This window comes from Loxodonta africana, chromosome 7, assembly GCF_030014295.1.
Source record: "Loxodonta africana isolate mLoxAfr1 chromosome 7, mLoxAfr1.hap2, whole genome shotgun sequence".
Classification (NCBI taxonomy): domain Eukaryota; kingdom Metazoa; phylum Chordata; class Mammalia; order Proboscidea; family Elephantidae; genus Loxodonta; species Loxodonta africana.
The window spans coordinates 72661623-72680501 of NC_087348.1; the positions used below are offsets into that span (position 1 = coordinate 72661623).

Below are 18879 nucleotides of genomic sequence, written 5' to 3' on the forward strand. Positions count from 1 at the left end.
TGGATGAATTTCCTTCTTGGTTTTCTTTGTGAGTCATCTAGGGCTAGGCTGAGGCCTCCTTTTCCCTGCTTCATGAATATTACTCCTCCATCCTCTTGCCAGCTTTAGAAATGTGTTCACTCGTGGTTTCCTCCTATTCTGTTTATGGCTAAGGACTTATTCGTTTTAAAACAGTCCTTTGCTATCACTTTAATGAGATCATGGGAGGAAGAGAAGTCTGCTATCTTCAACCAGACACCACAGTACTTCAGAGTCAGAAAGACCTGTTTAAAAACTGCAAGACAATGACAAGATCCTTGACCTGTCCGTCTTAGTTTCTTCATCTGTGCCATGGAGGTGAAAGCCTAACATCACATGGGTTTGGTGAGGACAGAATGAGACCATATATGTAAAGTGGCTGGCACAGTGCCGAGCACCGTGCTCAGGAAATGACAGCTGTCATTGTTGCCTGGATGTAGCTCCTGCTGATTTGGCCATTTATTTTTGCACTTACTCATCCAGGGCCTACTTGGTGCTGGACATATACAGAGTCCCTGAGTCTAAAAGGGACAGGAAAGTCAAAACTCCCAGTGAGTTCATCCTAGCAATCAATCCCAGAGCTGGCAGTGTTTTTGGCAGGAAGCTACTTCTCTTTACTTGGCTTCCCTTTGTCCTAGGATATGTGTTTTGCCTGGGACTTTTAAACTTCTTCCTTGGCCTTGGGTCAGATGGTCTGTCAGGAGAGCCTTCCCGAGCTGTATGCCAGTGAACCTCCACAGGCCCATGGCTTTTATGCTAAGGACACAGGATTGTCTCCAATGGGAATGAGTGATGAGCTGAAGATTTTGGTACAGCGAGGCCAAATCCCTGTGTGGCTCCAGGAACAAGGATAAATATAGCCCGAGTAATTGCTCATGCTCTTTTAAGGATTAAAAGTCAGCTTTCAGGCAAGCTGTGAAGCTCCATGACCAGGACAGCAAGGGACACAGTTCCTTTTTTAGAGCTGTGGTCAGTACTCGTTGTGCATTACTGGGTCCCGGGCCTCTATGACGCTATTCCCGCTGGAGTAACAGGTCGCCTTCACTAGTCTATGTACCATGGAGGCAGGGACAGGTCTGAGGATGGGTCTTAGATGTCCCTTCCACATCTCCATTGTCCAGCACTATGTCTAGCACACTAAAGGTGCTCAATAAACACTTTTTGACTGAATAAGCTATGAGAAGGTTATATTTAAAAAACTAACCTTTAGAATGAGATTTGTAGTCTAGTTAACAGTGATATACCAATGTCAGCTTCCTGGTTTTGGTGTTGTATTACAGCAATTTAACATGCCACCATTGCGGGAAGCTGGGTGAAGGATACCTGGAATTCATTGTACTATTCTTGCAACTTCTTGTGAATCAGTAATTACTCTCAAAATTAAAAGTTAAAAAAAAATTACTTTTAGTCAGGCTCAAGCCAATACACTTCAACTCTTGGAGGAAGCAGTGCTGGAAGGTGAATTGATTAAATACCTGTTCATGGCAATGCTTTTGTTTTACTATCATTTATAAATGTAAACACATAACTCATTCAGATGGTTCAAAATTTTAAATATATAAAAAGGTTTTCAGTAGATAGTGTTTGTCCCAGCCACTTAATTCCTCTCCCATGGGCATTTAATGTTAATGTTATTCAATCTTGTGCTAATTTTAGTGAGATTGTGCCTACACACATATGTATCTGTGTGTATGCATGAATATAAGTATGTTTCTATATGTATCCATTGCCGTTGTCAATTCTGACTCATAGTGACCCTATAGGACAGATTAGAACTGCCCGATATGATTTCAAAGGCTTAATCTTTATGGAAGCAGACTACCACATCTTTCTCCCACAGAGCCACTGGTGGGTTCGAACCTCTGACCTTTCAGTTCGCAGCCGAGTGTTTTAACCACTGCGCCACCAGGGCTCCTTACATATATATATATTTCTTTTTTCACTCAAATGGTAGCATTTGATAGATTCTGTTCTGTAATTTTTTTCATTTAACAATATTTCTTGGAGGCTTTTCATATCAGTGCCCAAAGAGCTTTCTCATCCTTTGTTACGGCTGCACCCATCCATTTTTGTGGCCCCCAACTGATGGACATTTATGTTGTTCCCAATCCTTTTGCCTTTATAAACAATGCTGCAATGAATAATCTTATTCATTTGTCATTTTCCAAGTGTGGGAGTGTGTTTGTAGAGTAATTCCTAGAAGTGGAATTGGGTCAAAGGATACGAACTTTATAATCTTAATAGTGCCAAATTGTCCTCTATAGAGCTTGTTCTGTTTTACACACCCACCAGCAATGTGTTTTAATGAATTCTGTGTTAACTCAGTGATTTAAAAAAAAATTATTTTGGTAAGCCCTTTGTGAGACTGATAAAAGCTATGGGCCTCTATCAGAGAGGAACACAAATCACGCTGTTTTGCATACAATTTCAGACAGCTCAGAGACCAACCCTACCCCAAGCCATCCATGAAATTCAGTTTAGGAAACTCTGGCTGAAGATGAGACACTATGCCAACATACCTAAATTCACATCTATGCTGCGGCACTGAGCTGTGAAACATCAGGCAAGTCATTTATCTCTTAGAGCCTCAGTTTCCTTTTTGAAGGAAAAGTATAATACTTCTATTTCATAGGGCACTTGTGAGGATACAAACATGCTTTTCTGTAAAACATATAATACAGTGCTTGGAATATAGTAGGTGCTTGATATACGATTTTTTTGTACACACACGCACACACACACAAAAAGACATGTATTCACTCACAAGCATGCGTAGCCCTAAGCTCTCTTCCAGCCTCTGGCTTCCTTAACAACTGTGCTGATTTCTCAAGATCAACCTTTGGAAAACATTTCTCAAGGTAGGGTCCCCGGAGCTACCTACCTAAGAATCTGAAGTCCTTGATTAAAATGCAGATTCTTGGGTGCCTTTTCAGATTCATGAATTAGAATTTCTGAGAGGGGTCCAGGGAGCTTCATACTCCTGGATTCTAAATGCACACTGAAGTTGGAGAAACAATGCTAAAGAGTTTGGTAAATTCCTTCTAGTCCCTAGACTGCAATTCTCTTCATTACTGTTATACAGCTTTATTGGTGACTGTCTGTACCCAGCAGACGGACAGGTGAGGACATCTGAGCGAAAGCGTGACTAGTACCTAGGACAGCCTCCTCAGGTTTCATCTATGAAAAAGAACCAAGTATTCGTTAATACAACATACAGCATGAACTCCACTCCCTAAAGAATCTCTCTCCTAACAAGCAGTGATTTCCTCTCCCCTGCTCTCCAGTTAAGAGTCAATAGTCTTTGAATATATGTAAACAGGTTACGTGTAGAACCATTTTAAACAAAGTTGCACAATAGCCCATTTATTCAATAGATATTTATTAGGTACCAGCTCTGTGCCAGGCACTCTTTTAGGCACTGGGGACCCAGCAGTGAATGAAATAAATACAAATCCCGGCTCTCATGAGCCTACATTCTAGCTTATGTTCCAGTAAACATTTGAGTGTGGTATAAGTATGTCCCATGCAAATTTTTTTTTTTAGTGTAAGCATGTCCCAAATGGAGCCCTGGTGGCACAGTGGTTAAGAGCTCGGCTGCTAACCAAAATGTCAGCAGTTGGAATCCACCAACTGCTCCTTGGAAACCCTATCAGGCAGCTTTACTCTGTCCAAAGGGTCGCTTTGAGCTGGAATTGACTCAACAGCAGCGGGTTTAGGTTTTTTTTTTTTTTCTTATGTCCTAAATATTGCATGGAACATACTTGTACTTAAAAGGCATTTGTTGTTTATCTGAAATTCAAATTTAGTGGGGCAGCCTATACTTTATCTGGCACTTTGTCCGGGGCTGTTCTGTAAAGCCGCTAACCCCAGAGGGTGGCTGGAACCCCATGAGGCTTGCCCTGAGACTGGAACTCTATGATCTTGGTCCCAGGTGGGCACTGCCCCTGAGGTGGGTGAGGAACAAGTATGGATAGAGTGTGGACTGGCAGGAGAGACGCAGCCCTTCCTCACCTGTGTCTGGGCAGGGGCAGGAAACACTTAAGAGATGAAGAGATGCTGGCATTGTGCTAGTCACTCCCATGTCGTCTCATTTAATACTATCACCAGCCCTGTTGAGTTAGGTATTATCACTGTTATTCCCACTATCTAGATGAGGAGACTGAGGCTCTGCAGCGTTAAAACCACTGGCTGTTCAGTAAAGGAGCAGGAGTTGCAGCGCCTGGGGCCGCTGCCAGATCTTGGATTAGCTGAATCTTCCAGGCCCTTCCCTCTGGTAATACCAAGGGTTTAAGGTGGGAGCAGCCTCCGCCCCCAGCTCCCCAAGACAGGAAATGTTCCCAGTTTCTCCTGGCACCGGGCCAGGGTCCTGTCCAGGCTCACATGCTTGCTGGAGATTCCAGGCTGGGAACTGGATCTGCAGAGTCTTTTTCATCCCTGCCTGGCCAGAGACAGTGACCAGCGGCATGAGCTGCTGCCCATGGGCACTGCCATCTGCCATGTGGGTGCCCATGGGAGAGACCCAGGGCAAGTTGCTGTCTCGAAGATGCAGCCTACCCTGAGCCCTGAGGCCAGTCGGGTTGGTTTCCCCTTCCATTAGCCCCCTGAGCCTGACTAGAGGGGGCTCCCTGAGGAACTTGCTGCTCTAAGTCCCAGCCCCTCTCGAGGAGGCGGGCGGCCGAGACTCAACAGCCAGAGAGAGGCTTCTCAGCTCCAGAGCCAGATGTAACATTGACCTTAAATGGTAAAAGCTCCCCAGAGTGAAGAGAGGCTGGCCAGAGGAGGAAAGGGGAATAACTCAATTTTAGGTAAGTAATTGCTATATCGGAGAATAACCTGCCTCTTCAGTGGGGAAGCAGAGGGAACCCTTCTCCTTAAAGGTACAGGGTGCTGGGATGGGGTGCTTAACTTTAACTTTCCAGGGGAGTTGGCTTTGTTGGGTGGCATTCCAGTTTGAGTATTTTTATTACTGCTGTTTTAATTTGTAAGTAAAAGTGAATCTTGTCAATCTTAACTAAATCATGCTCCTTTTGCTAGCTGTTGGGAAGCATGCACAGGTTAGGGTGAAAAGGTGGATTATGACTGGAGATCCCTACTCCTAGCTTTCCTGTGAGCCCCTCTGGGGTAAGAGGGGTCTCAGAATACTTGGTTTTCTCCCGACCGCTTGCTACCCCTTCCCCAGCCCTCCTCTGTGTTCACTCTGTACCTGTCTCTGTCCCCATCTGCCCCCTGCCTTGAACCCTGTCCCCCCCCATCCTTGTCTCCATCCTTGATCCTGCCCCTGCCCCTGTTCCTGCCCTGTCTATCCTGTGTTCTGGGTTCAGACCCCATTTTTATGCTCTGTCCTCAACTCTCCTTCTGTCTCCAGCTTTGCCAGCCTGTGCCATTTACCTGCTCTCTAGAGGGGTACATGAGCCTTGGCCTGTGCCCTAAGTGCGGCTCACCCTCAGAGGCTCTGTGGTGAAACTGTTTCCAGAGTGACCCACACTCAGGTTGGCTTTCTCCAAAGGAAAGGCCGGTGGAAACCACAGGCCAGAGAGAGGCACCAGCTGTCTTGCTTCCTCCTGCCCAGTAAACAGTTTTAAAAGCCCAGAAAGACTCTGAAGTTTGCGTAAACAGCACCACAGGGTCTGAGACCCCTGGCCAGTGCGTCAGCCCCCCAGAGTTCGGCAGCTGCTGTTCTCGACACTCTTGGGGCAGCTTATTGGGGAAATTAAAGTGGTCCCAGGGCTTGCCTGAGTCTCTTGCAGGAAAAAGAAGGAAGTTGCCTAGGACTGTCAGGCTGGGAGAGCATTAGGGAGTCAAGACCTGATTGTTGTCCCAACTAGGGCAGACAAGCAGAGGCTCCTTGATCCTTATGACATGCCAGTAAGGCAGGTAGAGCCATACTTGCCTCTCACTTATAAAGGAGAATGCTCCCATTAAGTGACTTGCCTAAGGTCAGAAGGAGCATGCTAGAGCTCCAACCCAGGTCTGTATTGCTCCTGCCCCTCAACACAGCTTTGAAGGTGAGGTTACATGCCTGCCTTGAATAGTGTCTTATGATTTTTAACTGAATGGACAATTCAGTTGTCATGTTTGTTTGTTCCATGGTTCAGTGATATGTGCGTGCATGTGTATTGGGGTGGCTTTTTGGATTCACATCTGATGTACCTTCCTCTATGCTTGGTAGTAAGTCGGGCATTTATTGGAAGAGAAATTTCTTGCTCGCTTGCCCTGTAAAATCATCTAGGAGGTATAACTATGTGCTAATTGTGACAACATGATCAATTGTCCCCATACACATGTTTTCCTGGGGGCGGGAAGGGGAATCAGACTCTTATGTAGTTCTCATTATGTGTCAGACACTGTTCTAAGCCCTTCATATATAGCAATTCACTCACTACTGTACTACCATACAAAACAAGGATTATTGTTACCACCCACATTTGTAGATGGGGACATTTTAGTGCAGAACGGTCACACAGCTGGTGAAAGGAGGAGCTAGCATTTGACCCGAATAACCCATCTGTGGAGTCTTTGCCCTTAACCACTATGCTCTGCTGGTGTCCAGTCAGTACCATTTCTGAGAGGGCGGGGAGGAGGGGGGGGGAAACTGTTCCAACACTGTGTGCCTAAGGCTCTCTGTACATGATTTCATGTGCTCCTTACAGCAATCCTATACATGTGTACCTTCACCTCAGATTTACAGGCAACATTTACACCAGCATTCAGGCACATTAAATGACTTGCCCAAGATCACCGAGCCACCAACTGTCAGAGCAGGGGATTTAAATAGTATCTTGGGTGAGGACAGTTAGGGGTGTGTAACATCTTCTTGAACCTAAATTCCCAGGGAGGCCAATGGGCTCACACTTGCAGCATGGTAAGTTCTGTGAGTCTCTGTGAGAGGAAGCCAGGTTCCTTGCCTGGTGGGCTGAACCACACATAATAGGGATCCTCAGCTTCCCAAACAATCCCTGTCTCTTTCCTCTGAGCTTTGGTAATGAAGGTGGATGCATGCACCCCACACTCCAGCACAAGTAGAGACTGAGTCCTGGGGGGCAGGGACCTCATCTCATTCACTGTGTGCCCAGTGCCCAGCATGATAAAGGGAGTGTAGTAAATGCTCAAGATTAGTTATTTTGAATGCATAAACGGACATAATGTTTATAAAGTGTGCTGTGGCTTAACGAGGCCTTGGGTTTATTATATATGTGTACCAGATGATTAGATTCTTCCGATTTGGCTTGACAGGATTCAAAGTGGGAATCTCAAGTTCGCCATCCCCTCCCCACCCCACCGCCTCTCCTGGGTAGGCCCATAGAGCCACTGGGTTGCCCCTCATCTGTCTTCCCTAGGACTTGGCAGTCAGCAGAGGAATCCTGTTTGCTGAAAAAGGAGGAGCAGAGGCCTGGATAGATGGGAGGAGAGAGCTTGGAGCCCCCCAGACTCTGCCCCTGCCCCTTGGGAAGTTATTTGAGTTGGGGGGAGGGATATGGAGAAGTGGTTCTCATGTAGTATATCTAAAAGATACATATATGTTATATGTATATAATGGATATGTGTGTACAGGTGTGCAATGTACATGCATACAGTATATGTGCTACATGTAAAAGGAAAGGAAATCGATACTACCTGAGCTCCTACCTTGCACCAGGATCTGTGCTACATGCACTATTTAATTCTCATGTTAGAGATGAGGAGTCCTGGTGGCGCACTGGTTAAGAGCTCAACAGCTCACCCAAAGGTCAGCAGTTCAAATCCACCAGCTTCATCTTGGAAACCCTATGGGGCAGTTCTCCTCTGTCCTATGGGGTCGCTATGAGTTGGAATCAACTCAATGGCAACAGTTTGGTTTGGTTTGGTTAGAAATAAGGACACAGCTGCTCAATGAGGTGAAGCAACATGCCCAAAGGCACACAGCTGCTAAGTGTGCATCCCACCTCTGACCACCTAGGTCCATAGTTAGTGTTTACTACATTAGGTGCCCTTCTGCCTCTAGTTAGTAACCCAGGTCCCAGGGTCACAGTCCAAATGATGAGAAAGTCAAGAAAAGAGAATTCTAAGTTTGTCCCATGGACGTTGGAGGTCAGACCCAGAGTTCAGGCAAGAACCCAGGGCAGCCTCACTGGATGCGCCCTTCAGGCCCAGAGCCTTAGCAGAGGCAACATGCGCCCACAACTTTGGACGATCCTGCCTTCTTTGCCAGGGCCTTCTCCTGGGGAGAAGGAAAGTGGGAATCAGTCAGGCAGTCAGAAAATCTTCCCTCCTAGGTGGCCACATATAAAAAACTGTTTACCGAAGCTGGGATTAATCCACTTTGGTTACTTTTTTCCTGTTAATTTTGTTTTTATTGTGGTTAAATATATACAACACGAAATTTGCCATTTTAACCATTTTCAAGTATAAAATCCAGTGGCATTAATCACGTTTGCAATGTTGTACAACTATCACCACTTCTTGTTTCCATACTTTTTCATCACCTCAAACAGAAAGCCTGTTCCTATGAAGCATTAATTCTTCATTCTCCTCTTCCCCCAGCCCGTGGTAACCACCAGCCTACCTTCTGTCTCTGTGCCTTTGTCTATTCTAGATATTGCATATAAATGGGATCATATGATATTTGTTCTTTTTGTGTCTGGCTTATTTCACTCAGCATAATGTTTTCAAGGCTCATCCATTCAGCATGTATCAAAACTTTGTTTCTTTTTATGGTAGAATAAAATTCCACTCCATGTATATACTACATTTTGTTTATCCGTTTATCTGTTCATGGACTCTTGTTTCTACCTTTGAGTGTTATGAATAATGCTGCAATGAATATTGGTGTACAAATTTCCTAATAATTTTTAATTTATGATTTTTATGCACTTTATTCTAGCAGTAAAAGTAATGTACGTTTCTTGTTAAAATTTCTTGGAAAATACAGAAATGAGTATAAATAAGAAAATACAGAAATAAAAATTCCTCCGTAATTCCATCACTCAGAAATAAGTATTGTTGATATTATGGTAGGTTTCTTCCCTGTCTTTATATTTCTCTATATTTTATAAAACTAGGGTCTTATTGCATGATGATTTTGTAGTCTGCTTTTTTTTTTTAACTGAACATTCTATCAGGATCCTTTTGTTACTGTCATTGTTAGTTGCTGTCGAGTGAGTTCCGACTCATAGCGACCCTATGTACAAGAAACAGAACAAAACACCACCCGGTCCTGTGCCACCCTTTTATATATCATGAAATATACCTCAAAAATAAGATTTTTTCAATGGTTATGTAATATAGAGTCATTTTAGCTGTATGACAGTTTACTCAGTGCTCCTCTCATTGGTCATTTTGTAAATGCATTCTCTCAGTGGCACATACCATGGGGTGGCTTTTCCATACGTTTATGATGTTTGGAAGCTCAGCTCTCAGAGCTGGGCTTGTGAGATATTTCCCAAGGTGGGGGCTTATTCTGCAAGATGATTTTAAGTACAGTACTACCTCCGCCTTAAGTGCATGAAATCATATCATGAGAACGTTATTCTCCTTTTTTAAAATCTTTTCAGTCTTTCTGACCAAAGAGAAAGTTTCCAGTGAAGTAGGGTGACAACTATGCTGGTTTCCCCGGGAATGAGGAGTGACACAGGACTTCAGTGCTAAAACTGGAAGTCCTGGGCAAACCGAGATGAGTTGGTCACCTTAGTTTGAGCAGAGTGTGTCTTTACCATCTTTCTGACACTTGCTTGTCTCCCTTTTTGACAAAACGAGAGCAGGCCTTAGGCATGGAGCCCTTGGCAGGCAACAGCTAGAATTTAATACTGTTTTCGTTTCATTTATTTTTATAATAACTCTATTTGTGGCAAGTGGTACTGATTTTGCCATTTACGGTAGAGATATAAAATTTTCCTTTTAAATAAAAATAATGACAATAGTAGCTAAGACTTACTGAGTGCTTACGGTGTGCTAGGTGCTCTCTAATGCTTTACCTGCAGTACTTCATTTAGTACTCAGAGCAACCCTTTGAGGTAGGTGTCTCTGAAATAGGTACCTTTGTAACAACCCTATTATACAGTTGAGAAAATTGAGACATACAGAGAATAAAGAACTTGCTCAGAAACACAACACAAAGCTAGTAAATGGCAGAGCTGGGCTTTCAACCTTGGCTTTTTGGCCCAGCACTAGTTAGATTTTAAAAAATTAATTAAAGATATAGGTGCCACACACAACATGACAAAAATTGTGAGGGTGCTGTGCAGAGGACTTGGTGGAAATTGGGATTTTATGAACAGGGAGATCAGTGTGTGCGTGGTTTGGAGGGAACTGAGCCATCCCAGTGAAACCAAGGAAAAGCTAGTGATCTGTGGGCTGGTGAGAGAGAATGAGTCATACACAGAAGACATGGTGACTGCCAAAGGAAGGGACATACAGAGGCCACAGGGAGTTCTACTGCTGACAGGAGAACAAAGGAGCTGTTTCCAGAGAGCCCAGGGTTCCTGGTTCTTCAGAAGAAGAAAGCCTGAAGACACCCTTGACATGATTTGCTCATATCGGTGTGATCAAAAGAACACTGGATTGTGAGTCCAGAGGTGGGTTCAATGTTGTCCATCTTTTCCCTCATTAATACAATGGGGAGCTGATGCCCTGGTGGAAGGAGCAACTGCTGGAGTGACTGTGTCTCTGTATTACCTCAAGCTGCACTTCATCTCTCTGAATCTCAGTTTCCTCTCCTGTAAAATGGAGATAATGATAGCACCTACTTCACAGGGCGAAATTCCTTAGCCCAGTGCCTGTTCTTAGCTCCCAGTAAACGTTAGTTATTATTATTTCTGGGCCATGTCTGCCCCCTTCCAGAGATTCCATCAAAGAGATTTCTGCACTGGGTTTGAGGCTCTGACCATCTGTAATTCATGGTCCTAGTCTCACCTCCATTAATGCCCCAAGGAGAGTGATAGGCTTATTCTCTAGATGATTGCCTGTTGGTGCCCGGTGGGGTCTTTCAGGAGGCCCAATAAGTAACACCCCCTTCCTTCACTTAAGTTCTGAGACTTTCCGAGAATTCAGAGTCTAATATAATCCTAATGACTGATAAAGCTAGTATTGGAAGTGTACAGGCAGGCAGGTAGGCTTTCTAATATTGAATTAAGCAGACTTATTCCCAGCCCCATGTAGTTCCTCCCCTCCCCCATGAAGGCAACCCCCTTTAAGTCTTAGAGCATGGAGAGGAGTAGAACAGTGTGTTTTCTGTAGGCAGCTCATTCCTAAGAGAAAGGGAAGAAGAAGAGGGCTGAGCTATTCCTGTTAACATTTCTCAGAGCTCACCAGTCACGTAAGCCATTCCCCTGAAGTGAATCCAAAAGTATTACTCTCTTGGGGCTCCTTTCACACGGAAGGAAACAATCATTTATGGGGAAGAAGCATCGTCCTCCTTATAGTGCCAAAGGAAGGTCCTTGTCCAAGTCCTGTTGAAAGCTGGTCCCTCTGGTGATGAACCTAGTGAGACTTAGGCCATGCCCTAGTGTGAGTCGGAGAGTTGAGGCTGCAGGGCCTGTCACAGGTGAGTTCCGTGAAGGTGGGCACCCTAGCTCCTGGCTTTTCCACTTGATGGAACCTTATCCTTTCTTATCCTGAGATGCCTGGTGGGGTCTTGTTTGATGCGAAGTTCTTCGTTAGACAAAACAGCAGCCAACTGGAGGTATCTGGTAAGAGTTTTTCCTTGTAGCTGTAGATAAGCAGCAAATGACCTCTTAATTCCCCTCTTCTTCTAGGTTCTCTATGTGTCAGAATTGACTCTATGGCAACGGGTTTAAACAGATTTTCTTCTAGGTTACTATACAGATAGGCAAGAGAAGATACGGAAAGGGAACTACCATTGTTTGAGCACGTTCTATGAGCCAGGCATTTTATGTCTATTTTTTTTTTTTAACTCATTAAATCCATATTGTAGCCACCTAAGGGAGATGTTTATGAGCAAACTGACTCAGTGAGATTAGGTCACTAACTAGTAACTAGTAAGTAAGTAGAGAATGAAAAGTAAAACTCAAATCATTAGATTCCAGACATCCATCCCTTTTCAGCTCCCTGTGACTTATACACCTGGGCAGCAGGGCAAAGGAGAATGTCTAGCCCTTGGTTTCTGCTCCTGCAGTTTGAGCCTAGGAGGCCCTCGGAAGGCCCTCAATAATGCTGCTCAGAGGCCCAAGCTCTTCAGCTGTCCCAGTAGGCCTCCTCTGCTTTGCACCTCTCTTTTGTCTTCTTTCAACTTGTGAAACTCTTTATCAGGCTAATAACCTTGTCCGTTAACAAGTTCCTTTCTCTATTTAGAAGTCCGTTAAACAAGTCACTTCCTGCATTAGCAAGTCACTTCCTCCATTTACAAGTCTAGATTAATGAACATTCTATTGGTAAGAAATGTTGTGCCCTACAGTTGTGAGTCTTGAGTCACTTTTTGTGACTATGCAAGGTTTGTGCCCTAAAAGCTCCTAGAGGTTGCCATGTCTCCCAGTCTGCCTCAGAGGTAGGCTGAGTAGTGATTGGGACTTTAGGTTTTCCAATCAGACCTCCTGAGTTCACATCCCAGCTCCACTACTTACTTTGTGACCTTGGGAATGATCTAACCTCTCTCTGCCTTACTTCCCTTACCTATAAAATAGGGCTGATGACAATATTACTTGCTCAAAGTGTTGTTATGAAGGTAAATTGGATTATTGTATCAAAATACTTGAATATAAGCACTCAATAAATATTCATTATTTTATTGGAGTCTAGCTTTGAACATATGGGACTCCTTTATTTTGGGCCCTCAAATATTCAGCTTTCCTTAAGGGCAGTTCTGTCATAATATTTTCAACCTTTTGAAATTTGACTCTCTAGGGAGAATGTAATGCTGTCTGGGCTTCTTTCCTAAGATAGCTTTCCTATTTCCCTAGCTGAGGTCTGACTGGTTCCTATTGTAGGTTGAAAGGCAATGATGATAAGGCTCAGTGTTGTCAGGTGGCAACTGACAGACTGGATGCCAAGGGGCCTTCCTAAAGTGCATAAGTCTGGGGATGTTCCAGGATGGAGCTATTCTTAAGTCTGGTCAGTGGCCTGGAGTTGAGTGTATATTTAGAGACTAACTCATGATATTCAAACTCACAAGAGACTGAAGTATACATTTCTGAATGTGTACATGCTAATGTATGGTGGGGTATAAACTTTTACAATGACCAAAATGCCTGGGGATGGAGATTTTGGCCAAAAGGTCAAAAGTCCTGAGGGTTTTTTCACCCAGGCCAGAATGTCACCTGATGAGCCATCCCTGCCCATAGCAGGAAGACTTTCCCAGAGATCAAGATGCGATACTCTCCTCTGGAAAGTTTAGATGAGCATTTTTCTTTGGGGTCTCTTTTGTCTGCTGTAAAAACGTGCTCTATAAATGGTGGTTATTACTGCTGAAGGTAGTGGTGTTCACCTAGCCTGTCTCCAGGGAGCACATAAGAAATTGATCAGATTTCATCTATATTGGTTAAAGTTCTTTGGTTACCAAGTACCAGAAGCCTATGTTAGCTAACATAAGAGAAAGCTGAGGTTTATTGAAAGGTAGTTCAGAGAATCAAAGGAAGAAGTAGAAAGCCAAGTCTCTGGAAGGGCAAGAGCCAGGGCAAGGCTGGGGACTCAGCAACAGAAACTTGCTATCCTTTCTCCAAAGGTCTTTGAGTTTTTTTGATGATGCACCTCATAAGTTAAAAAAAATTCTTTTAGCATGCACTTCCAATTTGCGAGTATTTATTTAATTTAAATCATACTCAAACTACTGTACTAATATGCTAGTTTATAAAATGTATAAAATACTTTTTTTAAATGAGAAAGATGAAATAATATTTTGAAAATCATTTTTTAAAAAAATAGTGTCAATAATTTTTTGCTTTCTCTAAAAACTGTATTCTTTATTAAGTGAAATGTGAGTGATTATTCTTCATTATTTTGTTAAATCTTGGGTTGGCACTTTGGATAATCGCTGGCTTTAATGACCATCATGGCTTAAAGAGATACTTTATCAATCAGACTCCTAGCAGGGAAACAAATGTAACTTAGCCGTCTCAAGAATCTTTAACCAAAGGACTATTTACGGAGGTGTGGGAACCAACAAGTGATAGTGAGGAACCCCAAAACTAGCAATAGCCAGAGGCCATTACCAGCCTAGTTAGAAGGGGAAGAGAAGGAAATAGTGTTACCAGCAGCCGTTGAGATCTGGAGTCAGGGAAGAGGGTTAAATTAGCAAGAGCTGTAGTTATGGAGGGATACAGCCACTACTAAGGAGTCCTGGTGATGCAGTGGCTAAGTACTTGGCTGCTACCTCAAAGGTCAGGGATATGAACCCACCAGCCATTCTGTGGGAGAAGGATGTGGCATTCCGCTTCTGTAAAGATTTATAGCCTTGGAAAACCAATGGAGCAGTTCTACCCTGTACTATGGGGTTCCTATGAGTCAAAATTGACTTGATGGCAATGGGTAGTAGGTAGTCTAGCTACTGCCAGAGATGTAGGGCTGAAGCAAATAGGAAGCAGGGGAGGACGTACCCCAACCTCTCTCTCCTACTTTTTGCTGGTCCACTGGCCAAACTCAACCAGCAAGCAAGGAAGCCCAAGTGGTACTTCATATAAGTGCCATCTTGGATCATTCTGGAGCTCAGGGTAGAGAAGAGCAGAGAATGAATCTGGGGGCAGGACAGGCAAGGAAAAAGGACAGAGGAAGACCAGCCCAGAACCCTTGGCCTGGAAGAATGGCATCCTTGGCTGCGCTTACTGGATTGTGATACTAAATTTTCAATTTTATCCACCAGTTTACAAAATAATTTTTTGAGCATTACTTGTGGTTTCATTAGTAGTACTATCTGTACTGCACATTTTTTTTGCAAGAGTTTTTTTAAGCCACATGCCCATTTTATGATGGTTTGGTTAAAACTAGATAAATGTATTCCACTAATCCACTTACTTGGGCACATACGAGATGTAGGTCCACTTCACTGAAAGCAAATAAATACAGGAGAGGGTACATCAGCTCCTTAGCATTGTAGAATTCCCCCTCTTTCCTCAGGACATTTCATGAACCAGACATGACAGTGACCTTTTGACTTGTGGACTGAATGAGGGCATTATTCAATCTGCTTAAACATTGAGGAAAGTTTATTTTGTTTCCTACTTTTTTAATAAAAAGAAAATTTGACAGTTTCAGATTTTCTTCCCATAAGCCACTGGATCATCTTGCACATTCCCTGGGTATACATGCTCCTCTATGAAGACAACAGCTCTAGGGCACAACCACTAGCTTGACCAGAGTACAGTGGCTCTTAGTTCTGTCCAAGTTCTCAGGACAGAGAGTCTGATAGGCCCAGCTTAGGTCAGGATCAATCAATTGTGACCAGGGGACAGGATCATGGGGGCATAGATATGTCCAAGGGGAACCATCCCTTGTATGTAGGGGTCCCTTCTAGAGAAGGGAAAAATACTGAGGGCAAAAGTCTCTCCAATGCATATGCATATTGTTACTAACTTGTGATTACCTTCCTGTCCTGCTCTCTAGAAATCCCAGGCCAGCCTCCCAACTCCTCAGCCATATTTACATTCCAATATGAAAGAGGGAGAAGCAAAGAGAAAGCAGCAAAATAAATTCTTGGCATGCTGCCATAGATGACTAATCATGTCCATTGCATGTGGGTTTTTCACCAGTTTATGCATTGGAGAGCTGCCTTATTTCCTTGCTGCTGTCCACATGGATAGCAACATTCCTGAAGATCTGGTATTCACAGGAAGTCTCAAGGAAGTCAGGGCCAGCAGAGTAAGATGGATGCAGTGATGGACCTCCAGTATCTGGCACATTAGACCCAGAAGCACTTGGCAAATTATCCCTAAATCATGGCTCCTACTGTTTATAAAACACAGAAGATACCTAGGCACATAAGCAAAGAAAGCTTGACTTTTCAGAATTAGGGAGGGGAAGGTTCCACTTGCTGAAACCTCCAGAGACTTGTTTCACATCACAACAGTAAGACTAATAACAATAATGAACTTATTTATTATTATTATAACAGCTTATCCCTTACTGAGCACCAGCTAAATACTGCTAAGCGCTTAGCATTCATTATTTTGCAACACCCTATGAAATAGGTAATAGTATTATCTCTATTTTCCTGATGAGAAAATCCAGGTTTTGTGAAGTTAATCACTCAGGATCACGTAGTTGGAGTGGCAGAGCCAAGCTATATTGCCCTTGGGGCAAAGTGCACAGAACCCATCAAAATAGAAACTCCCACAGGAGGTTACCAGGCCAGGAGGAAGTAGAAGCTGGACCTGTAAGATTTTTTTAAAAGGTTAGATGAGTATGGGTTTTAGAAAGGTGTTAGGGAAAGGTGGGAGTTGCCTAGCCCCGTGGCAAGTTTATAACAGATTTTTGGTGGAAATTGGATGAATGAATGAACAAATGAAAGAATGAATGGACCACCTTTCCAGGTTGAAAGACAGTGAAAGTCTTCCAACATCCAGCCCTGGTGCCCCTTCCCAAGCTGAAATAAATCAGTCATATGAGTAGTGGCTCCCAAGATACAGGCTTGGCTCTGCCTCCAAATCATTTTGTTCCCTTAAGAAAATAATTTCTCCTTTCTGAGTCCTTGGTGTCCTCATCTGTTAACTGCTCACCCTCCAAGGCCCAGGGATTCACCCCAGCAGTGACATGAGTGAGGCCATCCCAGAGCAACTGTTGTGTCAGACACTGTGTCCATGGTGAGAAAGAAGATCGAAGTTGTGTTAGAAGAGTCAGCTATTATTGTTCATTTCCTAAAAGCCCATGCAGTGCTTTAGGGTAGCTAGACCTGGCACCAGGTTTCATTGTCAATTGAAGACTGTGTTTTTAAGAAAATATTTACTGCTAAAGGGAATGCCAATTCATGTTCTTTCTTGTTAACAAGGCGCTTGACTCATGCTTTAAACAGTTACAGCTCAAATCAGAAATGATGGTCTCCTATTTGGTGCTAACAAAGGCAGCTGCTGGAGCATGGTCCCTCTTCCCCCACACTGCTGGGCCAGCTGCCCCCCAGCTCTCCAGCTTTAGGAGCAGATGTTCTATGTCCTACATGGGTTAGGAGTACAGACAAAAGGACTGAATTTCAGTCCCCTGGAAGGGATGTACCTTATGAGTACCTGAATTTGGGAGAATCCCTGAGTGTAAACAGTTAACACGCTTGGCTGCTAACTGAAAGGTTGGAGGGTCAAGTTCACCCAATGGTGCCTCAGAAGAAAGGCCTGTCGATCTAATTCTCAAAAACCAGCCACTGAAAATGGAGCACAGCTCTACTCTGACACACATGGGTCGCCATGAGTCGGAAGCAACTCAATGTCAATTAGTTGGTTTTCCAGGAGACATTGGGTACCACCGCAGAGCTCCACAAGTGGAGGAGATCTAGAGAACCTGCAGAGACCCAGGAAAATGATTTGAACAGCTAACTAGTACCTACAAAGTACCTTCTCCGATTGTATCTCATTTGATTCTCCCAGAGAATTGTGGAGCCATGTTATCTGTGTACACTTTCATTGATTCTCTTGGTTTCACAATTTTATGCACTATAGGAGGCATAACCCCTCCCTCTGTCACCTGCCGCCAGATTTGCGTTATGACTTTCATTGGCTTTATGCACTTTTGTCTTCATGAGCTCCAGATTTATTTAAGTCAGCAAGACGTAGATTCCAAACCACTGAGATTTTGGGTTTGCCTGTTGCAGCAGTTGGTGTTAATTTTCCTGATTCACTACCCAAGCATAAGAACCCTTTCCCATTTCGCTAAAGGCACAAAACACTGCCTGTCATTAGTACTGCCTTCTCTCCTCCCTGCCACTTTGCCTATCTTTGTCAGAGTGGCCATCCTAGGCCTCTGCCTACTTAGGGTTCTAGCCCTAACCCTTTCTGTGCCATATCCGTGGACACAAGTCTTGCTACATTCCATTTTTATGGAGAAGGAAGCTTGGGATATGATTGGTAAATGAGTAAGTTGGGTTTAGAATTTAGGTCTTCTGATTCTTGTGTGGCCTTCTGTGAGGGAGAAAACATAAGGTAGAAGTAGGCCTTCCCAGCTGTCAAAGCTAAGAAGGGTTATTCCTAGGGAATCATGAGCATCTTGTAACTGGCTCATTGCCATTTTTGCTGAGGTGTTTTATAAAATTAGAGGCTGCTATGGATCTGGGGACAAGGAGTTCCAGGTGTGGATTAATGCTTCTGAGGGAATATGGGAAATTTATTCTTCAAGGCTCTTGAGGATTAAAAATACCAGCTAACATAACAAAGTGTATTAAGAAAATGTTCTGCATCCCACTTTGGTGAGTGGTGTCTGGGGTCTTCAAAGCTGCCAAGCGGCCATCTAAGATGCATCAATTGGTCTCAACCCACCTGGAGCAAAGAATGAAGAACACCAAAGACACAAGTAAAATATGAGCCCAAGAGACAGAAAGGGCCACATAAAACAGAGACTCCATCAGCCTGAGACCAGAAGAACTAGATGATACCCGGCTACCACCAATGACTGCCCTGACAGGGAATGCAACCGGGAGTCCCTGATGGAGCAGGAGAAAAGTGGGATGGAGACCTCAAATTCTAGTAAAAACACCAGACTTAATGGCTGACTGAGACTGGAGGGACCCCAGAGTTCATGGCCCCTGGACTCTCTATTAGCCCAAAACTAAAACCATTCTCGAAGCCAACTCTTCAGACAAAGATTAGACTGGACTATAAGACATAAAATGATACTGGTGAGGAGTGTGCTTCTTAGCTCAAGTAGACACATGAGACTGTGCTTTCACCTAAAGCACAATATTAAAAAAAAGCCAGCTAACATTTATTGGTCACTTACTATGTACCAAACATTGCTCTAGGA

At 43.7% G+C, this 18879-nt stretch overlaps 1 protein-coding gene across 1 annotated transcript in view; it reads left to right on the forward strand.

Annotated features, from left to right (window-relative positions):
* The first annotated feature begins 4494 nt into the window (after nt 1-4494).
* The window catches only part of IRAG1 (inositol 1,4,5-triphosphate receptor associated 1), a 156019-nt gene continuing 141634 nt past the window's right edge, over nt 4495-18879 (forward strand). The window contains 1 exon segment of the mRNA XM_003412003.4: nt 4495-4823. Coding sequence (XP_003412051.3) covers nt 4757-4823 — 67 coding nt within the window. The 5' untranslated portion in view covers nt 4495-4756.